General features: G+C 39.8%; 2 protein-coding genes across 5 annotated transcripts; both read right to left on the bottom strand.

The window, feature by feature from the left end:
* Window positions 1-19: 19 nt before the first annotated feature.
* elac1 (elaC ribonuclease Z 1) lies at window positions 20-3,628 on the bottom strand. The gene is made up of 5 exons (XM_080045655.1): window positions 3,399-3,628; window positions 2,133-2,339; window positions 1,614-1,672; window positions 870-1,080; window positions 20-504 (listed from the first exon to the last, which is right to left on the bottom strand). Exons 1-5 carry the CDS (start codon window positions 3,553-3,555, stop codon window positions 26-28), a joined length of 1,113 nt encoding a protein of 370 aa, XP_079901781.1. The 5' UTR covers window positions 3,556-3,628; the 3' UTR covers window positions 20-25.
* Window positions 3,629-3,812: 184 nt separating this feature from the next.
* On the bottom strand, window positions 3,813-21,495 carry me2 (malic enzyme 2, NAD(+)-dependent, mitochondrial). 4 transcript variants are annotated; one of them, XM_080039474.1, is made up of 15 exons: window positions 21,349-21,495; window positions 16,997-17,159; window positions 13,158-13,291; window positions 12,870-13,019; window positions 12,407-12,482; window positions 11,872-12,033; window positions 11,563-11,776; window positions 11,059-11,156; window positions 10,821-10,934; window positions 8,486-8,597; window positions 7,994-8,136; window positions 7,725-7,827; window positions 7,460-7,530; window positions 6,756-6,854; window positions 3,813-6,543 (listed from the first exon to the last, which is right to left on the bottom strand). In XM_080039474.1, exons 2-15 carry the CDS (start codon window positions 17,114-17,116, stop codon window positions 6,382-6,384), a joined length of 1,758 nt encoding a protein of 585 aa, XP_079895600.1. In that variant the 5' UTR covers window positions 17,117-17,159; window positions 21,349-21,495; the 3' UTR covers window positions 3,813-6,381. The 4 variants fall into 4 exon arrangements, with proteins under 4 accessions (XP_079895600.1, XP_079895601.1, XP_079895598.1 ...); XM_080039475.1 differs by having other exon boundaries at window positions 16,997-17,156; XM_080039472.1 differs by having other exon boundaries at window positions 16,997-17,156; window positions 21,344-21,489.
* Between the last annotated feature and the right edge of the window lie 932 nt (window positions 21,496-22,427).

The raw sequence follows: 22,427 nt of genomic DNA, 5'->3' as shown, positions 1-22,427 counted from the left end.
ATAAAATCTGGCAAGTTCACTACTGTCATCTCCTAAGAGGAATGGGCAGAGTGAGAAAGTCCTCGGCCAGAGTCACTTCTATGCCGCTGTCCTGTAGAGCGTCTTCAGCCTGTCTCCTGAGCTCTGAGACATCGTCCTCGTCCCCTTCCTTGTGCATAGAGCAGGGCTTGTACCTCTGACTGAAGTGGTAGAGCACCAGCCTGCGAGCACCGCAAGCTCGAGCCACCGCGGCCGCCATCTCTGGTGTACTGTGTCCGTGGTCCACTGCCTTCTCGCGGTGCTGGTTCCCCAGGGTGGCCTCGTGAACCAAAATGTCCGCTCCGCTGCACAACCTCATGAGCAGTGCTTCATCCCCAAGAACTGATGAGCAGTCCCCTAAGATGCAAACTTTCCTCCCGGGGATGGCTTCTTCCAGCACGTCACCGGGCAGAACCACACGCCCGCTCTCGAGAGACACAGGCTCCCCAGCTTTCAGACGCCCATAAAGAGGCCCGGGTTTCACGCCTAGATGGGACACACACAGAATTTAAATGACTTACAGTGCCCACAAGCTCAATTTGGAAGACACTTTATTCTGAAATAACTTACTGAGACATACAGTATGAGTGAGTCACACTTATTCATGTCATCAATCTTACTTTCACCCTGATCCAGATACAATTCTTTTGAGATCAGCAAATCTATTATTTGTCTTTTCTTTGTTATTTTATTAAAAAGATAATAAATTATATTGAAAACGGTTTGGGAGATTGATTTATGGACAAAAAGAATTGTCTTTACTGTCCTGAAAAGCTTACCGCGTAGTCTAATTTCTACTTTACTACATTTTAGCAGTGTAAATATAAAAAGGACACAACATGGATTTTTACCAAGTTCCTTTAGGAGTTCAGTCTTCAGTCTCCCGGGTCGATTGCGCTCCTGGATGCAGAACCCAAAGGAGGGGATGCGGTGAAACAACCTGAAGGCCTTCACCACAAACCTCTTGTCTTCAAAGAGGAGGTAAGAGTCAGTGGAGGCATCCAGGGAGATGGTCCTGCCTGCCTGCTCCTGTTGGTGCAGAGGCAGGCGCTCTGCTGTCACCTGAAGAGACAAACAAACAAAACACAAGACAGTTACACATGCTCCTGTTTCGGTAGGGAACACGCTCACGACTCTGGGGCGTAGGAGATATTGTCAGAATTCAATGGAAGTAATGGAAAAAATGAAGTGGATTTTCTTAAGTGCCATTTGTCTAAAGTATATGCATGGTGACAATGTAAATATGGATTTTGTCAAATGTCATGAGCGGAACAATCTGCCAAAGCTATTCAAGGATGAAGATCACTAGCTAGTTCTAGGTGGAGTTTGGGAATAATCCACGCTGGTTTGAGCTGGGTCGGGAAAGGGCCTAGAAGATAACTGAATTTATCAGCGATTAAGGGGAACATCAAATGCTATCTTATTTCTAACAACAGATTGTTTTCAATAGCTTCATGATGACTTGGCCAGCAATCATCATTGAGAATGTCTGTCAAATGTCCAAACCAAAACTAATGACTAACAGATGTATAGAAAGAGGTGGGATTTTTTTTATCTTACACAACACAGGAAAAATACCATAATCACATGCATACCTCCAGGCCGAGCTGTCCCTCTTCTGGACTCTGGTCTGTTGTGGGCTCCAGCTCATGTACTACAGCGAAAAAACAACGTTACAGATGGGATGAGAGGGGAGTAAATTAGAACAAACAGCAGTGTATTAAGAAAGATACGAATGGATAAAGCTAATTTGACATTGGAAGAAGTGACTTTCTAACTTGCAGTGTAAAAAAGAAGGCGGCTGAAGAAGTGTTGATCTTTCATATAATTAAAAAAACACATTAAAAAACGATGTAGTAGTTAATAAAAACAAACAAAAACAACCTATGTAGTAGGTAATGCATAACTACTGTATAGTTACTACAAGTGCACCTTATTGTAAAGTGTTACCAGATATATGCAGCTGATCTGCTCACATAATTTAAATTGAACTTGCAATATTTTTTCATCTTAAAAGGGCATGATTAGATCTTTCTACAATAGCAACCAGCTGGGATCAGGGCTGCACATAGTGTGGACACAATGGAGCTCAGGGTTGGACATGTTGGACCTGCCTGCGTAAGGGAAGAGCAGCTGTGATCCTGTGAGGCCGAGTGTCACCCTGAGGAAGTGGCGGAGGCCCCGGGGCCCGTAGATGTCCACACAGTTCAGGCTCTGCTGGGGGTCAGGGTTGGTGTTGAGGCTCACGGTGCAAAGGAGACCAGGCAGACCAAACAGGTGATCTCCGTGTAAGTGGGAGATGAAAACCTTGGTGATTCGACCTGCGTAGAAAAGCACGACATGTTATATATTACATAATCAGATCATGTTCCTTCATACACCTGTCCGTCCCCTCCGCCCCGTCTCACCTTCACAAGGAGCAGAGCATTCAGCAGCTCTGCTCCCCGTCTCTGGAATTCACTACCACCCAAACTCAGAAACATTGGTTCATTCCCCCATTTCAAGTCACAACTCAAAACAGATCTGTTTAAAACTGCCTATTCCATTTGATTTCAATTGCTCTGCTTCTTTCTGTTGTTTTTTATTGTTGCTTTTATTTTATATTGCTCACTACTGCTTTTTAAAAGTTTTAAATGTCTGTTTGGTGTCCTTGAGTGCAGAGAAAGGCGCCTTTAAATAACATTTATTATTATTATTATTATTATTATTATTATTATTATTATTATTACTATTATTATTATTATTATTATAACACATGTATGTCGGGTAATATTGAGTCAAACTAGATCGGAAGCAATAATGTTGGATTTAAATGTGGTAAATGATAAATACTTTTTCTTTTATTTGGTATCTCATTATTTTATTTCAGTTAATTCTAATAAAACAACTCTCTCTCTAGGTGGCCTATAGGCTCATGCCTTGACATTTTGATCAGAGGCTTCATTCACCTGCGATCAAAAGTCAAGAACTCAAAGCAAGAACAATTTCATTTTCAAGTGTCACGAGTTAATGGTAGGTCTTTACAAGTATTTCAGTAGTATTCAGTAGTACGTTTGTGTGTGATGGTGCACACAATAAACCTCCAATTAACAAGACAACTTAAGTACATAAAATAATTAGAAAATGTACAATATATATATGCACATTTTTATTTAAAAAAGAGAGCTTTACAATTGTGCAGTAGGGCTCAGGATACAAAATGTTCAATGAACACATATTATATGGATGAGTAGTACATTAGACGTTACAGAGAGGTAAATTATAAATCAAATATACTGAACTAGACTTTTGGGAAAGGAATATGTAAAGTGAAAGAGAAGCCTCGCCAGTACATAAGTAATTTCTCCAAACAAAGGTTGTACGGGGAGCTGCTGACTCACCGGCTCTGAGTTGGCTCTTCATCAGCTGTGTCTGGGTTCCCTCCCCGCAGTCAAACAGCCAGCACTCCCCTTCAGTCCGCAGCACCAGAGCCGAGGCCCCGCGGTGAGGAGAAGGGTAGGCCGAGCCGGTCCCCAGGAAAGTCATATCCATGGTCATCTTACTGGACTTACGGGAAAACACTGGGGGAAGTTGCTGCCAGCAGACTACTACAACTGTGACTGAAAGCGGTGCACCATGCTCAGTGTAAACAGTCGCACAGTGATGACGTAGCACGAGCGACGATGAGGCGTTCAGTGTCCCGAAAATAGTAATATGCAAGGTTCAAGTTCGTGGTTCCTAACATATTCCTATAAAAAACATATCATTGTATGTTTGAAAAAAGTTGCTCATTCACAGAAAACATTACAGAAATATAAGTCAAAAACACTTTTCTTTTATTCTGCACTTTTAAAAACACATAGGCCTATATGAAGAAGCAGCACACACATGCTGCACACTGGGTACAAACGCTATTACTGTGTAGCAAGAATAAACTTCAGAAATACACACACAAAGGACACACCAGCACTACAGTATACAAATGCACACTTCAACCAAACATGGAATAAAACATTCTAATGGAGACTTTAAGAATCACATGAGCAAACCCAATGAAGCAAACACACCAAGAGTTCATAATAGATGATTATAGTCAGTAACAACAACCAGATAGACGCATAGAGCTACTGGGGTCCAACCGTCTTCTTTGGATAAAATCATATCAAATGTTTGAGTAGGCCTACATAGCCTAACTGTGAGTGCATAAGTGTTCATGACCTGACGCTGCACAGTCTGCCATGGTAAAAAGCTGCACAATGAATACTAACAAAATGACAACATTTACAAGACAAACTAGTTGTATAGTTATAGTGCTGTTGAGTTGTTCCTTGGCTGCCTGCAGCATACGGCGAGCCTAAGTCTACATAATGAAAGTAAATATGAATAGACACTGAACACCGCACAGGCACTTTAATGCAGCATGTGAAAAGGTCCTAATACTACCTGAGATTAAAATGTACACCATGGCCTAGTATATACCTCAACAGATGAGGTCTAATGCTTAATACTGCCAGTGCCCTTGACAACAATGTATACACTGCAAAATAATAATACTAATTAGTAGCTTGAATTGTGTGTTTTTTTTTGTTCAAACTGAAACACATTTGAGCACTGAGGATATGTCTGTGTTTATGTCCATCAGTGTTTCTCACATCTTCATATATGGATGTGAAATATTAGGAACATATAACTGTAAAGTAGTTAATAGGATATCTTACTTTGAGTTGACCTTCATAGACCAACTTTCCCCTTGGGGAAGTTGCCATAGCAGCTTCATCAACAATACATGTTTAAAATGTTTAATTGAAGCCGTCTTGCTTACTCTCTTCATCACAAATACACATTGCCGATAACGATCTATATTAATTTCTTGTAGGCACCAGTACCCTTCAGCATCAAGTACAGTACATATAAGGCTCCATTAGGGATCATTTTAGGACATGAACATTGGCATTTTATTTATTTCTGTTCATATATCTATGTGTATTTTTATTTATATTTATTTGCTGTTTTTTTTCTGAAAGCTTTTCAGCAAATAATTCAAAGTACTATACATAGAACTTTAAATTATTTGCTGAAAGGTGCAATAAAAATAAACTTGTGTAATTGAATGTGTTCCAAGGAGTGAAACCCACTCACCAACCTGCCAACACACACATGGATGTACTTAGCACAGTTTTAAAAATAATCTTCCAGTAGACAGTCTGTTTCCACAAAATGACATTTACAGTTAACAAAATATATTTAGCATAGAAAATGTTTATCCAATCATTTGATACTGCACATCATTTTCCTTACATATTTAGGGTATAGTTAATATTCAAATTGTATATCAAACTTAAGCAGAAGGGCTAAGGGATCCACAACTCATTAAAGGAGTGTTGAAAACAGGCTTTCTCATGAATATAGAGGACAAAACATCTTTCTTACATGGCAATACATCTAAATACAGGAAATAAAACACATTTGGAGAAAAAAATACAACGCGACAGAGCATACATTAAATGCTGGAGTGGACATTGGTTTATCATTATAATTTCCATTCATAAAATCTCATCATTATTTTCAGATGTCTTTCTTTAAGTGCTGTATACATTTCTCCCCTGAATAGCATTGTTTCCTCACCTTCTCATAGTAAGCCCAAGTACTTCAACCCTCTGCTATACTTAACCTTCTCTGATAACCAATGTAGACCGATTTAAGAATTGTTTTATCAATAAAAAACAAATGTCTTACACCGGACGTTGGTTGGATCAGTGAAGCCACCAGAGGACCACTAAATGCAAAAAAAAAGGCAATGTCCATACTGCGTGTTACAACCTATGCAGCGGATTAAGTTTGCTAATCTCTAGGTAACTGTATATAGTCATAATAGTAAGTGTTCTGAACCAGGAGTGTATACAAAAAAACTATTTTGCATCAAATTGGAATCAAATTGACGCAAAGGAGTTTTGAATATCGAAGGTAACATAGCCCTTCTGTTTTTACAGTGATGATGATGATATTTTCTTTCTTAGACAGGAGTTAAGATTATTAAAAAGTATGTCAAGGTCTCAACAATGAAACCAAATTTCCGCAGTACCTTTTTCCACCACAAGGTGGTCCTCCAGGTGCAAGTTTAGATATGATGCAGAGGCGATGAAGAACTGGGATGCTAAGTGAAAATAACCATTTCTATTAAAATTCCACTTTACAAACGAGCCTTTCACAGATTTAATATGAATGGTTTAGTGCAAATGCAGTAGCATGGCAACAGTGAAGGGCTTCTATTGCCTTTTTATATTGAGCAAATGTATTTGATCTTCTCGTAAGATCTGTGACAGAGTAAAGCGGAGAGGGTGAGTGACATTGTGACATGGGGCAAATTGTGGCTCTGTCCTAGTTCTATTCAGTTTTGGGGCTGAAGCTGACGTCTGGCCAGTCGTAGGTGTCTGGCAGGAAGGAGTCATACTCGGTGCTCCACACAGTAGCACGTACAAAAGCTTCCTTGTCCATAGGCTCAGGGTAGCGGAACGCCATGCCTTTAGCATAGACAAACTCCACCACCTAGAGAGAGAGAGAGAGATACAAATAGAAGAAGTTAGCGTGAGAAGTTATAAAAAAGGTCATGGATTTTCAGATGATGATACTGGAGGTTCAATCTAGGCAGAAACAAGTTACATTTCAGACAAACATTAACAGGTTTATCAAATGCAGAAACATTTAGCCAAAGTTGCTTTTGCAAGTTAGAGGAATATATTTTTTTTCAGGAGACTTGCCTTGACAGCCATCTGGAGTGAGACTTCTCTGATGTTGGAGAGGGGGGGGTAGAGTCTGCCTTCAGCCAGCTCTTTATCTGTCAGCTGATCTGCAAGGGTCTGCAAGGAGTAGAACAATACTTTTAGGCTGAAGAATAATCTTAATACTATAAAAAAACAGAAACAGACATGTACCGCTTGTGTTTGCCTACAGCATAGTTGCTGTAGTATGTGTATTGCATGTGTATTTTTAGTATATATATTTCTAATATAAATATAAATGTGCCTTTGAATAAAGAAAAAGCGATGACCAAACCACTACTATTGAGATTACCAACATGCAAATAACAGTGTCTTTCTTCATGCTACATGATATTAAACTAAGAGTGCTGGCAGGAAATCATCTTGTATTTATTTATTTTTTAATTAATTGCATTGATCAAAAATCAAGTAATCAAGTCAAATGCAGCCCAGCAAAAGCCAGAAGAGAACAGATGGCAGAAGTGCAAGTCAGAATCAGCCTTTTCAAAGCTCCTTGTCTGTTAGCTATTAAGCCAGCATCTAGAAAGAGAGAGGACATGGGACAGCAAAGGGTTAAATAGGGTTTATAAAGACCATACACAGCGTACGCAAACGTGACAGTGTTAGTGAGAACGTGTAGGATGGGGTGATGAACTAAAGCATGTTTAAAGGAAATAGAAAAATACTTAGTGATGACTTCAGACCTTGGCGGCTTCCAGGAATACAGTGTCACTGATGTGTCTCACTCCGCTCAGGATCACAGCCAAGGCCACACCTGCAATGCACATACAGCACATGTTTTAAAAGCAGACTGCCTTTTACTTCTTTGCACTTTGTTCAGAATCAACACATTTTTCCCTGCCGTTACTTCTTAACATGACACAAATCTTTTTTTGTTCAGGTACGTATGCGCAAATAATTCATACTAGCTTCTGAATATACAGAACATTCTCTTGATTTCTTTTTCACCTGGGAAAATGTAAGCATTGTTCCCTTGTCCTGGAGTGAAGACACGGCCATCACTCAGAGTCACTGGACCAAATGGACTGCCACTGGCAAACAGACATCGACCCTGTGGGACAAAGAAACAAAGGGTGAAAGAGTGATAGAAGAGGAAAAATAAAGGATGATAACAGGAAGGGTGATTTGACACTACAGTAACTTGTAATGCCAGATTTCAGAATTTGTCAAAATAAAAATAAACAAAAAGGAAAAGGGAAACAGAAAGAACTGCATACGTCAGTGAGTGTGTATGCGTCCTCTGCTGTGCACTCTGCTTTAGTGGTTGGGTTGCTCAGGGCAAAGATGATTGGTCGTTCGTTCAGGGTTCCCATGGCCTTGATGACATCGTGGGTGAACAGACGTCCAGCTCCGGACACACCTGGAAGAAGGTAAGAGAAACGTGGTGAGCCTGTGCTTGTTACAGTTCAAGGCGGAGCCCTCAAATACAGTGGCTATGAAGGGGTGATTAAAGACCATTTTAAAATGCTGAACAGATAAATAATAAATAGCCTGATTATAATTGCCTGTACATGATCCAATATCTTGTTTGGATAAAGTGAAATGAAAATAAACATTAAAAACAAACAAGATATTAAATATTTGATTCAATTGCTGTTATTTTATCATAAAGTAAATCTAAATGAATGAAGTCAAAATGTACATACCAAAATGTAATGCAAGGCTTTACAGTCACACAAATACAGAAACTTTCACTTCCACATACTTACCAATGATCGCTGTGGGTTTAATGGTGTTGACTGCATCTAGGAAGCTCTGTACATTTCCTGGACTGTCATGGACAAATGACTCCTGGTTAGAGTCAGTTTCCTGTGCTCTGCCCTGAATAACATAATACATTGGTCGCATCAAATAAAATGTATAGGAAAAACCTCTGTTACAGCAGCAGTAATGCAGACAGAAAGCCACACACATACAGTCCCCTACAAAAGTATTGGAACAGTGAGGTCAATTCCTATATTTTTGCTGTAGACTGAAAACATTTGGGTTTGACACCAAAATATGAATATGAGACAATAGATGCACATTTCAGCTTTCATTTCCAGGTATTTACATCTGGATCTGATAGACAACACATAAGATAGCATTATTTTTAAAAGGAACACCACATTTTAAGGTGAGCAAAAGTATTGGAACAGATAGACATAAAATAAATTAAAGTGAATAAAACTTAATATTTTGTTGCAAATTCTTCTCTTGCAATAACTGCATCAAGCCTGTGACCCATTGACATCACAACACTTTTTCTTCTTCTTTCCAGGCTTTCACCACAGCCTTTTTCAGTTGCTGTTTGTTTTGGGGGGTTACTCCTCTTTAGCAGGTAAAATGCATGCTCTATAGGGTTTAACTCTGGAGATAGACTTGGCCAGTCTAAAACCTTCCATTTCTTGACCCTGATTAACTCCTTTGTTGTTTTTGCAGTGTGTTTTGGGTCATTATCTTGAAGGATCTTCCATCGGTTTGGTTGGATATTTCTTTAAATTGGCAGACAAAATGTTTGTGTAAACTTCTGAGTTAATTTTGCTGTTTCCGTCATGTGTTACATCATCAATGAAGAATAGTGAGCCCGTCCCAGAAGAAGCCAGGCAAGCCCAAGCCATGACATTGCCTCCACCGTGTTTCACAGATGAGCTTGTATGTTTGGGATCATGAGCAGATCCTTTCTTTCTCCAAACGTTAGCCTTTCCATCACTTTGGTAAAGGTTCATCTTGACAACAACACAGTAACACATGATAGCAGCAGCAAAATGAACTTAAAAGTCTACAGAAACATTCGGTCTGCCAATTTAAAAAAGATGCAACCAAACTGATTGGAAGATCCTCCATCATGCAGCAAGATAATGATCCAAAAAAACTGCAAAAACAACAAAGGAGTTCATCAGGGGCAAGAAATGGAAGGTTTTAGACTGGCCAAGTCAATCTCCAGACTTAAACCCTATAGAGCATGCATTTTACCTGCTAAAGAGGAGACTGAAGGGAGTAACCCCCCTAAACAAACAGCAATTGAATGAGGCTGCGGTGAAAGCCTGGAAAAGCATCACAAAAGAAGAGAGCAAAAGTTTTGTGATGTCAATGGGTCACAGGCTTGATGCAGTTATTGCAAGAGAAGGATTTAAAATATAAAGTCTTATTTACTTTAATTAATTTTAGGTCTATCTGTTCCAATAATTTTGCTCACCTAAAAATGTGGTGTTCCTTTACAAATAATGCTATCTTCTCAGTTGTGAATCAGATCCAGATGTAAATACCTGGAATTGAAAGCTGAAATGTTGATATATTGTCTCATATTCATATTTTGGTGTCAAACCCAAATGTTTCTAGCCTGGTCCAACCAGACCATCGTACTTCATTTAATTTGTACAGAAGGTCTGGAAGTGCTGTAATTGGCAAACGTTCATTCACTTGGAGGCGGGTGTCTGTCGAAGTTTAAAACTATTGGATCTGCCCAGTGCCACTCTGGATTAGCCAACCAATCGCATCACGTTTGGTCGTCACGTGTGCCATGAGCCGGCTTCTGGCGGTGCGTTCCAGTTGGACAGGGAACTCGGAAATTTCCGACTTCACTACATATTGTAGTCTATGAATCTACCGGTACCTGGCAACAGTAACTTGTTAGAGCCTAACGTTTAGTTATTTGGACGAGAAAGGTTTTAGGCGTCCATACTTTCGCGAGCAGATGCACTGAAACACAGACAGGTCGGAACTCGGAACTACCAAGTCGGAAATCTCCTTCTACCGAGTATAAAGGAACGCAGCATTCAACTGAAACTGAAGCACGACTTCGACGTCATTGTTCTCAGCCACTCGCTCTGTTCGCTGATTGGACGATTGTAGATTCTCCGGTAAAACTGGGAAATGCACTGTACACCCAGACTGACTACTGAAGGGAAAATGAAATTTGGCCGGAAGTAGGCGGGCGGGCGGAGCCAGGCTAAAATGTTTCCAGTCTACAGCAAAAATAAAGGAATTGGCCTCACCGTTCCAATAATCCAGTAGGGGACTGTATTAATGTCTTGGTCATAAATTTAAGTTGCACACGCTAACCTTTACTAGTAAGCCATATTGGTCGTACATCCAGATCTTTGACCTGGCCTCATCATGAGCCATGCCAGTCTCCATCATGGCCATGGTAATCAGATTGGCAATACCCAGGGCAGCCTGAGGAGAAAATAAACTCATCATGTTTAGAATCACAATACTTAGAGACAATGTATACATACTACATTTCAATGCTTATTTAGAGAACTCCAAGTGACTGAATAATAAATACATAGTATCTTACCTCTCCAGCTCCCAGGAAAAGCACCCGGTGTTCAGTGATGGGTTTACCGACGGCTCTCTGAGCTCCCAACAGACCAGCAAGGGCTACAGCCGCAGTGCCTGCAAACAAACAGAAGACAAGAGTAGACAATGAAGTCTCTGCCTTTAAGAGAACACATTTTTTAAGGTTATATTGTGCTTGTTGTTCAGTCTTATTGCTTTGATCTTTAAACAACTTAGCTCACTAATGCATTGTGTTTTAGCTCCCAAGTCTCAAATATCAGCTGTGTTCCAGAAGGTCTCTGCTTGCAACTGCATAACCCGCAGTAATGTGACATAAAGGTCACAGTATGTTCCCTGTAATGGAATATTTAATTCAAACAAGTTTCAGGTTCCTGCAATTGTATCGTCCCTACTGAACTGTTTTATACTTAAATTAAATTGTAGATTTAATTGAAAGGGTTTACTGGCATTATAACTAGGTAGTATAACTCCCTATTGCTGAGTGGAAGGGTTGTATGTAAACCTTGGATGTCATCGTTGAAGGTGCAGTACTTCTCCTTGTACTTCCTGATGAGGCGGAAGGCATTGTGGTTCCCAAAGTCTTCAAACTGGATCAGTGTGTCCTGCCCGTATTTTTCCACCACAGCTTCCATGAACTCATCGATGAGCTCCTCGTAGGCCTGAGAGCGATCCCGCTTTTGGTACAGGCCCATGTACAGCGGATCCTTGAGGAGAGTCTGATGGAGGGCAAAGATAAACATTTCACTCTTTTACCAAAACAAGTTCAAACGACATACAATTTAAAATAATAAATAAATAAACGTTTTCCTACCTCGTTGTTTGTGCCGACATCTATTACCACAGGCAGACATTTTTCAGGTCTAATGCCGGCACAGGCCGTGTACAAGCAAAGTTTTCCAACAGGGATGCCCATTCCATAAACACCCAGGTCCCCTAATCCTAAAATACGCTCTCCATCAGTCACTACTACTGCCTACACACACAGAGAGAGAGAGAGAGAGAGAGAGACAGAGACAGAGAGAGAGAGAGAGAGAGAGAGAGAGAGAGAGAGAGAGAGAGAGAGAGAGAGAGAGAGAGAGAGAGAGAGAGAGAGATGGAAGAGAAGGACATTAGTCAGCAAAATTACCAGCACATGACTGTGAGCAAAACTAAACTGCAATTGAAAACTCTGATTTCCTTTAATTCATATTTGTATAGCCACAGTCAAGTGACTGTCTAATTTCTAAAAATCCTCAGTATTTATGTTAAGGGGGACGAATGGCACCGGGAGCCTCTTGCAGTATACAATATAGATTGTAGCTGAATGGCAGTTACTTTGGTGAGGTGTTCTGGGTTCTGGTACTCACTGAAACACTGGTCTCTGGCCAGTTGTCCAAGATGGAGCGGACGTGTCCTTTATCCTTAATGGAGATGAACAAGCCCCTGGAGAGAGAACCAAGATTATAGTTGATTACCTTTAACAATCATGGTACATCTGACATGGAAAGATTCTATGTACTAATAAATACGAACAGAAAGTTTATTTCCACTAAAATAACATCCTGAGCATTATTCTAGTTAAGGTGTTGACAGCACTTTAACATCCATTTACCGTGATAAATGGGTGTTACATTTGCTATTTAAAGCACTTTTATAGAACTCCTGAACAGTAAGATGCACTTTTCTGCACAAGAGCAGGACTCACTGTAGAACGACAGAGATCAAAATTAAATTAAAGGCTCCGACTGTTAGCTCAAAAATCCTTGTTTTTGATTCCCCCCCCCCCCCTCTGAAAGTAGTTTATTCTTGACAGCTTTATTGCATGCTTACTTGGGTCTTCTGAAGATGTGCCCATAATGTGTGCAGGCCAGGCCTACAGTGGGAGTGTAGACAATTGGCATCAATTCCTCTATCTCATCCATCAACACCCTATAGAAAAGCCTCTCATTCCTTTCCTGGATGCCCATCAAGTAGACATACCTATATGTTAGAAGGAGGAAAGAGATAGGAACAGTATTGAAGATAATAACAGGCTTATTTAAAATACTTAAAAGCAAAACAAAGAAGGATCATACTGTGGCTATACTTTTCAGTGTGTTAAGCAAAAGTTGTTCTTACTTTGCTAAGGGATCAGTTATTTTCTTAAGATTATTCTGAAAGCGCATGGCCTGAATGTCTTGTGTTTCCACTTTGGGAGGCAGCAGACCATGTATTCCCAAATTCTGTCGCTCCGCTAGAGAGAAGGCCATGCCCTGGGGAAAAACACACATAAAAGACAGGAGTGAGTACAGGTTAAGAAAAAACAGCATTGTAGGTTTCTATATTCTGTGAACTAGTTCAATGGACAGCATTGACTTAAAATAGGGTTCAGCCTCTCCATTGAAAGTTTGGTTTTTACAAAATGTTTAATAGTTTTTCCCCTGACATTTGGTGTGGTATTATACACTTACATACTTTATGGATTCATCAGTACAACATAATGCACTTTATTAGACATCAGTTCACATTTCTCTGAGTATTGAAGTGTAAATATCAGAATGCCTGCAGCAGGGACTGTTCACAGGCTGTGATGTTGTGTTGTCACCAGAGGAGGGCACATCGCATAACTTAAAGGTCCCATATTATACACTTTTCGGTTCTATTATACACCATATTATATGGTCTTAGTGGTCCCTAATACGTTTTTCTTTAATTGTTTGCTGAAAAAAACTTTCAGATAATTTATTGTACTATGCTGATGTTCAGCTAATCTCACAATGGCCTATTTTTTAAAAAGAGCTGCAGCTCCCCTCGTAAATATACAATCTTTGAGCTCCCCCCGCCCCCTGTCCGGAAGCGAAGCCAGATACGCCTCGCCCTCTGTCTGTCAGGGCCGTGGACCAATAAGAAATAGGGCTGTGGGCTGCACAGTGGAAGCTTCTGGCTTTCCAGTTTTTGAGGTCAGAAAAGGGGAGAATTCCGACTGGAGTATATTGGGGGGGGGGGGGGGGGGGAGTTTCAGAAAGGGGGAGAGTGAGAAAAGGAGAGATTGTTATTTTTTAGAATATTTTGGCAGTCTCTAGGCACACCTTGGACCCATAGATATGTTAGAACACATTTAAAAAGTGCATTTAGCATAATATGTGACCTTTAAGAGTCCTTAGGCAGGCTTGACCTATTGACTCTCACGGGAGAATGACAGCTGAGTGAACAGGGGGAGGGAAGAAGAAAGCTATTTTACAGTTGGGGGAGAAAAGGAGACAGAGGTAAAGAAGGGGGAGTATCCTCAAAGAAACCAATGAAGGAAACTCTAGGCCGACACCCACACATGTATAGAAGAGAGGATGGAGGAGCAGTGGTGCAAAGTGTTTTCATGTTTCGTGCAGTCTGTGTGAGAGTGTATGTGAAAGGAAGGTTTAGATGAGACATGGGTCTCGCACATGGAAGCCATTACGTCTGCGGGCTGCGAAAGGGGCCGATAGTTGAGTGAGAGCGATGAATGCTGGGGGGCTCCCCTGGAAAAAAGCTGAGTCATGCTGATAGAGCATTTCCCTTCACTCGGCTCTCAAGCGCAATTCCTCTCAACATAATGCAACATGCTGCAAACCTCTGATATGAAGATTTAGTTTTTCACTTTTGACCTGGAATTGAAAGTTTAAATATCTTCTTTTGTTCACTTATTTTGAGTGATTTGGGTGATTCTAACATGTCACCAAATGAAGCCTCATTTATAAAATATAAAAATAGTACATCCCTAAAAGCTGATGTGTTCACTGTTTGTGTATATATTTCTTTAATATATTTATCTGTATACTTTATCATTTGTCTACGTGTTTCTGAAAGTGAATTTAAAAACACAGTACATGGGAGAGGATACTTTTTTTTTTTTTTTTTTTTTTTTTTAAACCCGTAATGTATAATGTGTTAAAGGCCTACTTCACCGGTTTGAATATGAAGGTGTATTGAATTCTGAGATCCTATGTAGTATAAATGAAATAGCCCGAAATAGAGGATCCACAAGAATTGACTTTGTTTTTTTAAACAACATGCTGAAAATGTGTATCGTACAACAAATACATACAATTGGGGTTGCCCTGTTAGCACAGACGGCATCATGTTACAACATTTTCTTAGATTACCTATGAGTCATGATGATTCAGTTTGCCTACCTAATGCTTTAGCAAATGTGGGTTTCCTGTGAGTCTTGCTTCATACAGTTGTGAAGTGTGTCCAGATGCAAGACACAATGAACTCTGTGACTTCTAATACTGAGGAAATTCAAGATTAAAACACAACCAAGCAGGGATACTGCTCACAGACAAATAACATTAAAAAGCCTGTGGCCTTAATCTTCTTCCCAAAGCTTTTTTACACATTTGTATTGAACGACAAATGAGTTTCTGAACTAGACTTAATAGATACAATGGACAGAAAGAGGTGCCTGGCCGAAGTGCAATGTAAATGTTGTTGTTCGTACCACTCTATGACCAGTTGACATGCAGCTTGGCCTGTCTATATTGAGCACATGTATAGTGTAGGCTTGAACCAGCCAGATCATGTATCTTCAAGCAGCTACAGCCTCATGTTACAAATGTCAATTGTAACTCTCAGTAGTTGGAAACCCTTCACATGTGGGGTCAAACAATTTTCAGTTTGAATGTCAAACACAAGACAGCAAGCAATGTGATACACAAGTGTAAAGTGTATTAAATATACCGTACATTACAAAAAAAGAAGAACAACTTTGTTTATCAATAGAAGTGGCCACCTTGATGCAGCAGTAATGCAGAGGAGATACCACTGTTTGGTGTGGCGACAGGTGCATTGTAAGGCAAGGCAAGTGTATTTGTATAGCACAAGGCTTTGTGGATTGATTCACATAAGGCATACCACATTTACAAAAGGAGTGAGAAGGGATGTCAAGAGCAGATTCAATGAAACAGAGAAATATAACACAAATAGCTATCTTAAGCAAGCTGCAACAGGTAAACAGAGAAATTCAAAACCCTAGAACAATTCAACCAACGTTCATCAGCCTCATGTCAAGGTGGTCTTTTCAAACTAGACTGCACAAATAACAGCTGCTGGAAAATGAATTGGCTCTGAGAGACAAGCTTTGACAAGCTTTTCCAGTTTTTTCAGTAGTTCCAATCACTGGCCTATAGGGATTAGATGGAGCTCTGAGCTCTTGACTGCACTTTATAATACCATGTTGTTTCTACTGTAAAAACACAATGACACTGACTGAGGAAAGGCAGTCTGTCCTCCGTAGTATAGAATGAACACACAACAACTGTAGAAAATCAATGGTTTAAGATATTTCAACACATGGCCTAATTAAACCTTGCTTCCACCCTTAGCATCTCAACCATTCCAGTCGTAGGCATTGGCAACCTTGCTCCGTCATAATAACATCCCAACTATTCCGGCCTTATCTTGCAACACCTCAACTGCCTACCATCTGTGTTGCACACATATACAGGAGGAGGTCAAACACACTGCAAAGTAAACTTTTTTACAATGAGTTCACTTGTATATCATTTCCCAACAAAATATGACCACATGGCTATGACATTTATTAACAGTAATGCCCCTCACAGGACTAATCCAAATGTTAATGGATTTGTGTTTACTAAGATATGGAAAAACCTAGGTCAATATCTCTCCGTTACACTACAACACAGCACCCTGCTATTCTTATCCAGGGATAAGAGAAATATTGATGACAGATAGGAGATGGAGGAGGATCAGAAGATTGAAAAGTTGGAAAGACCTGTATAATGGGCCTCAAAGTTTAAAGAAAAGATACAAGTAACATACTTATCTAAAATAACTATTGTTTTCACCAAAGTATTTTAATGTCATTTTGACATGGATAACAATTGTTGACCACACTGACACAAAAAAAAGCTTATGCTAACTTGCATTCTTCATAACATAAAGATGCCATGTTTTCTCCACTGTCAGTCATCACTCACTTTGTTGGTGCGAGGGTTGAGCATGAGGGGCTTGCCCTTCTCTTTGGTGTGCTGGTGTGTCCATCTGCAAGCAGAGACACAGGGCCTCAAGGACAGGGTTGTCCTCAACCTGGACAACATGGTGGACAGTCAATGGTCTAGAAGGTCCACTGGTGGAAAGCTGCTGAGGAAGGAAAGAGAAAAAGAATTTACAAAATAACTCATTGTTTCCCAGAGACAGGGTTAAACATTTCCATCGTCATCTTTTTGACTGGAAGAAGATGCAAGTGAATTGGAGAACTTGGCTAGCTGTTCTGGGGGCGCTGAATATAACTTGCAGATGTCTTGGCAAACATATTTAGGTACAGTAGAGATCGAAGAGTACCATGGACATAGTCTTCGATCTTTTTAGGCTTTTTCCTGTTTACAAGCTTCAATTGTATCTAAGCTACCTTACTTGTGATACTACAACTTTGATAAGTGGAGTTTGTGGAAGTCATGATAACTTGAAAAAGAACATATTGTCTTTTTTGACAGCCGGCTTCCCAAGGGCTAAGCAAATCCACTTTGAATGTTTATTGTGCCTGGCTGTACATGTAAACTAATTTCTCAGTGTCAATGGGTTCAACAATGTATTACTTTAAGGTTTACCCATTCTTGCTTTCTGAGAGTTTAGACCAACGTTCATTACTGGCACATAGCCTTTGAATGTATGCCATCATCTTACCCTTATCACACTTTGGTATGACATAAAGTGATCAGTGGTGTAAACTGTCAGCCTAACTGACACGTACACTAAATCACAGAAGCCTAGTATGAATGTGTTTAGTGTGCATGGACAGCCCCACACACCCAAGGATTACAAATGCTGACAGCCGTGGCTAGACATTAATCTGAATCTCTGGACCCAAGTGATTTAGTGCGTGATGATGTGAGGAACAAAGCTTGGAAAGATTGTCATAATCCCTTTGGCAACAAGATCCACATGAAGGCAGAGAACAAGCTCTATCAGGGTGACGTCAGCCAGACATGGGTGGACAGGCAGACAACAACACACATCCCAAGTTGGGTCAGGACTAGGGATGGGACGATCCACTTTTTTTAGTTCCGATCCGATTCCGATACCTGGGGTTTGGATATCGGCCGATACCGATACGATATCATAATTGTTATAAATTTTTTCGTTGGTGGTGATGTTATGTATAGGAAGGCTTAAGCAATTCTAATTTAAAAGAGCAATAAATATACACAAATGCATATAGGTTTATCTTAAAGGCAGAAATCCTTCTCAATGATCACTTCTGCCCCACTAGAATATGTGGTGGTCTGTTTGTCTAAACAGTCTTTCTCTCTTTGGCTGTATTTTACATAGTAGAATTTGTCACAAGCCTCTCCTTGACTTGGATTAGCTTTGGTTAGCTCACTGGCTAACAAACTCATATGTACTGTACGTCAAATTATAAAGTGATGTCCTCTCTCCCTCCACCGAACGTCGGCGCATGTTACATAGAAAAAAAAAAAAAAAAAAAAAAATCATAAAAAAAAAAAAAAAAAAAAAAAAAATCGGATTTTAATATCGGAGCTGTCAGTCCGATATCCGATACGCAGATTTCGGCCATATCGGACCCGATACCGATACTGGATCGGATCGGCCCCATCCCTAGTCAGGACTGCAACTAATAATCAGAGAAAGTCTCATCTGCACATCAAACCTGAATGAATTCATGATTTCTATTCACTGTGGAATGAGGAAATAGGACAATCTCATAAATAAATACACTAGCAGATCAATTTCCTAAATTGATGACACAACAACAGCCATTATTGCATAATCCCTTAACACGAGGGCCACACTACCCTACACTCAGCTGTGGGTGGCCTGGAATAGTACAGTGTGTATATTGTAGGTGCCATGCCCATGTCATGCATGTGACTTGATGTGATTCACGTTATCTTGTGTTGGGCTGTGCGTTGTGGTGGATCCAGAAAGAGGTCAGTGAAAGCTACCGTGAAAAATTGTTTCTATTGGATTTAATACATTACCTTGGATAAATAAATACCAAGATATTTTTCGGTTTTTATTATCCACCCTACATTCCTTTTGGGCCATCCTTAATGTCAAGACCCACCACCTGACTCAGAGGAAATGCAACTGGACCTGTAAGCAAGTTATGTGGGGAACAGCAACGTGAGCATTATTGCACGCAGTTCCTATTTTAGTTTTGTTGTAGTTTAGTGACCTTGCTCGTACAAATACAAGATCATGCACGAGAGACATACAGTGAGCTGCTAAAAGGCATGATTAAATAGATATGTCGGATTTTCATTGTCATTTATAAACTATGTTTAATACAAGAAAACAAGAATAAACAACAGCTAGTTAATGCTAAACAAACAGCACTCATTTGTGCATGCATGCGCTGTCAATGTTTTCCTGCTCTTTCCATTCCTCACGTCACTATTCGTGCTTGTCCACTTGCTTTATCAATGTAATAACAACCCACAGAACACAACAAGAAAACATACCGCAGATGGAGATAAGATAAATAAATATAATATAAAAATAGATTCAAACAAACAAGTCGCCACTCACATGCTACCCCAGAGAGGGCTGGGTTACCAATGACCTTACTGATTTCCTAGCAAACAATGGCTGTGATATTTCTATCAGCCTGTACTTGTTAATGAAGGGATGTAGAGGGATGATAACACACTGCTGTCTGATCATGTGCCTTTCTAATCGACCCATATATCTGATCAAATAACTGACAAGCATAGTCAGCTGGCCAAGTCTCGCCATACAACATGGACTGTCATACCCAGGAAACATTGCCTAGAGAGCAGCGTGAAAGCCAGAGCCAAAAGGGGCGGACTGGATAAACAGCACCAACTTTTGGCACACATCCAAATGAACACTGTACAAGGATATGTTGTGGTTTTTCACATGTGATGAGGTCACAAAACCGTTCTCACTATTTCACAGAGTTTATCAGCATGTCAGCTCTGATATTGAAATTCTTTGTTTCCTTTTTCTGTCTGCTAAGTAGCAAGGTAATTCTGGCAGACTAGGAAATCAACATGTGTCAGTTTGTATCAGTGTTGGAACAACTACAATACCTGGACATGTTGTGTACACTGTTTGTGTAACTGTAATTGTCTGTATACAAGTAGCTCACAAAAGCAGGCAATCATTTATTCAAAGTAAATCATAATGATAGTCTGTCATAACTGGTAAAACAAAAAGCAGTGTCTATCCAAGGCAGGAATTTGACCAATCTAAGTCCTCACAAGTGTCCTACTACAACTGACATAATAATAAACGTCAGGTTTTACTGCTTGAAAATGCATAAACCAGTTCCCATTGAGATGGGATATTTACCTTTATCACTGTTGTATATTTAACTTGTTAAATTCTAAACATATTATGCACACAAGACACACAGTACAATCTAGCCAGACTACACGTTGACGCATTACTGAGTCTGGAAGAACTATTACTATAGAAATGATTTGAGCAAATAAATGTCTGTAGAGCCGCAGTATAGTGTAATAACAAAAGATTTCATTCCGGAAATGAGTCACCAACAGAAAGCCGGTGCACTCTCAAACAATGAATCATGCCCACACCCATTCTTTGATGGGTTAACAACATTTTATAGCCTCTGAGGTGAATCTTAATGAGATCAAAGTACACTGGTGTAAAACAAAGCAATGTAAAACACATTACAGCCAGAGTATTAGTATAATAAGGTTGTCTCAAACTGAATAAAAGATTAATCACAGAGTCATGGCAAAGCTTCTCTCTGACACAAAAAGAGTGAGTGAGACTCACGCATATTCAGTGAAGAAACAGTGGAAAGTGTGTGTCAGTATGCAGCGATGATGCATATATTGGGAATGTAGAAACAACCACAGTAGGGGGCAGTAAAACCACCAATGTATTGTGGGTTCTCATAGACATTTACCCCTCACTATTCCAACTTCCATTTTCTGTTTTGAGATGGGAGGGATATCGCAACTGAGTGCGAACAATAAAATATGACAATTTCGTTGCTACAACAGCAAAAAATAGAGACAAAATAACTGCAACTCGATCAAGTGGTCAGCTAGCTAGTTAGTTAGCCTAGCAACCTCGCCTCGTACACAGTAAAAAACAGAATGCAAGACAACTGCTACAAGCTAACGACAGCAAGAGAAAAGCACACAGTTCCAATGTCTGCAAATGTGTGTTGAACTAGTACGGCTCTCATACACGAGTAACATGCTGCCATTCATTCAGACCCCCCTGCTGGCTAATTCTTGGCACAGAAACGGGAAGTTATTATGCACTCGCAAATACTTTCCATGTTCTAAAGAAAAACGACTCACCTTACCTGCTCTTGAATATTATAATACTTCGGTTACTGTTAATAGAGCATATTTCTCCATGCGTTAGCTGTAAGACTGTTGTTGTTGTACGACCTCTTGGTTTGTCCCTTCACGTCAGCCACAGACGCGGCAGAGTGGCGCTGAGGAGAGGAGACTCGCGCAACGTAGAGGGTCTCATCCGGTCTCATCCAATCAAATGTTGGGATTTCCTTCTTGGTGACCGTAAATAACTGCGACATGCGCAAGACGTTTTGAGAAATGATCATCAGTCGTAGTTACTGTAAGCAAGCTATTCCATTCCGACTGCAGTAGCCTATATGAGGTGTGTTTTTGCGATTTTTTGTAATTAGATAATAATATTTTCCACGTTTTTTTCCTTGCACGTTGTTCTATTGACTTGTTTTAACGATTGTCAGATGCTTTGTCGTTTTTTTAATCATAGTCCATGAGGGAACAATAACTAATTCTTAATGAATATTAACTGAAATATATTCCAATGGTTTTAAGTCCCATAGTAGGATATGTGTTTGTTCTTATTTTATTGTTTCTTAGATATCTAATTCCAATTGCTCACTTGACCCCAGATTTCACAATGCATTAGGTTAACTAGCTTGCCCCCATTTTTTTTAATTAATTTCCATGGAGGGTTCCTGTATGAAAAATAAATGTATGTTGCACAGACTATGCTATATAAATGTGTGTTAGAAACAAACAACCCACCACTTAATGTTTGCCTCCAAGCCCCCTAATTATTAAATCCAGTCATGGATTTACAATTTACATTTAAGAGATCAGCCCCACTCTCAATACAGTGCAATTACAGAAAGTTAAACATAGGGATCAGTAGGATTTATTTTATATGCAACCTTAAACAGTTTTTAAAAAGGGCTCAGGCATGTGGTCATGGAGGATACATAGATTTTCAGCAGGTTTTTACTGTACTGTACTTTACTTTAATTGATCTTTATGGAAGCAGAATAACATGAGGTCAAATATTAGTTTAAGTATTGTTTTATTAACGATCAGCAAAAAATCTGAAACTGCAAAAAGGGATACTATCAATCAGTATTGAGCATTTAAAAAC

The sequence above is a fragment of the Ammodytes marinus genome, assembly GCF_949987685.1.
Source record: "Ammodytes marinus genome assembly, chromosome: 2".
Lineage (NCBI taxonomy): Eukaryota > Metazoa > Chordata > Actinopteri > Uranoscopiformes > Ammodytidae > Ammodytes > Ammodytes marinus.
Note: the sequence above shows the minus strand (reverse complement) of the source record. Positions and strands in the feature narration are given on the sequence as shown.

Excerpts from the sequence above, each read along its gene's own strand:
- elac1 (XM_080045655.1), bottom strand. The coding sequence starts at position 3,555 with ATGACCATGGATATGACTTTCCTGGGGACCGGCTCGGCCTACCCTTCT. Across the intron at positions 2,340-3,398 it reads GAAGAGCCAACTCAGAGCCG|GTCGAATCACCAAGGTTTTC; the intron begins GTGAGTCAGCAG and ends TTTTCTACGCAG. Across the intron at positions 1,673-2,132 it reads GCTGCTCTTCCCTTACGCAG|TACATGAGCTGGAGCCCACA; the intron begins GCAGGTCCAACA and ends TTTTCGCTGTAG.
- me2 (XM_080039474.1), bottom strand. The coding sequence starts at position 17,116 with ATGTTGTCCAGGTTGAGGACAACCCTGTCCTTGAGGCCCTGTGTCTCT. Across the intron at positions 11,157-11,562 it reads CTTCAACGATGACATCCAAG|GCACTGCGGCTGTAGCCCTT; the intron begins GTTTACATACAA and ends GTTTGTTTGCAG. Across the intron at positions 8,137-8,485 it reads TAAACCCACAGCGATCATTG|GTGTGTCCGGAGCTGGACGT; the intron begins GTAAGTATGTGG and ends ACCTTCTTCCAG.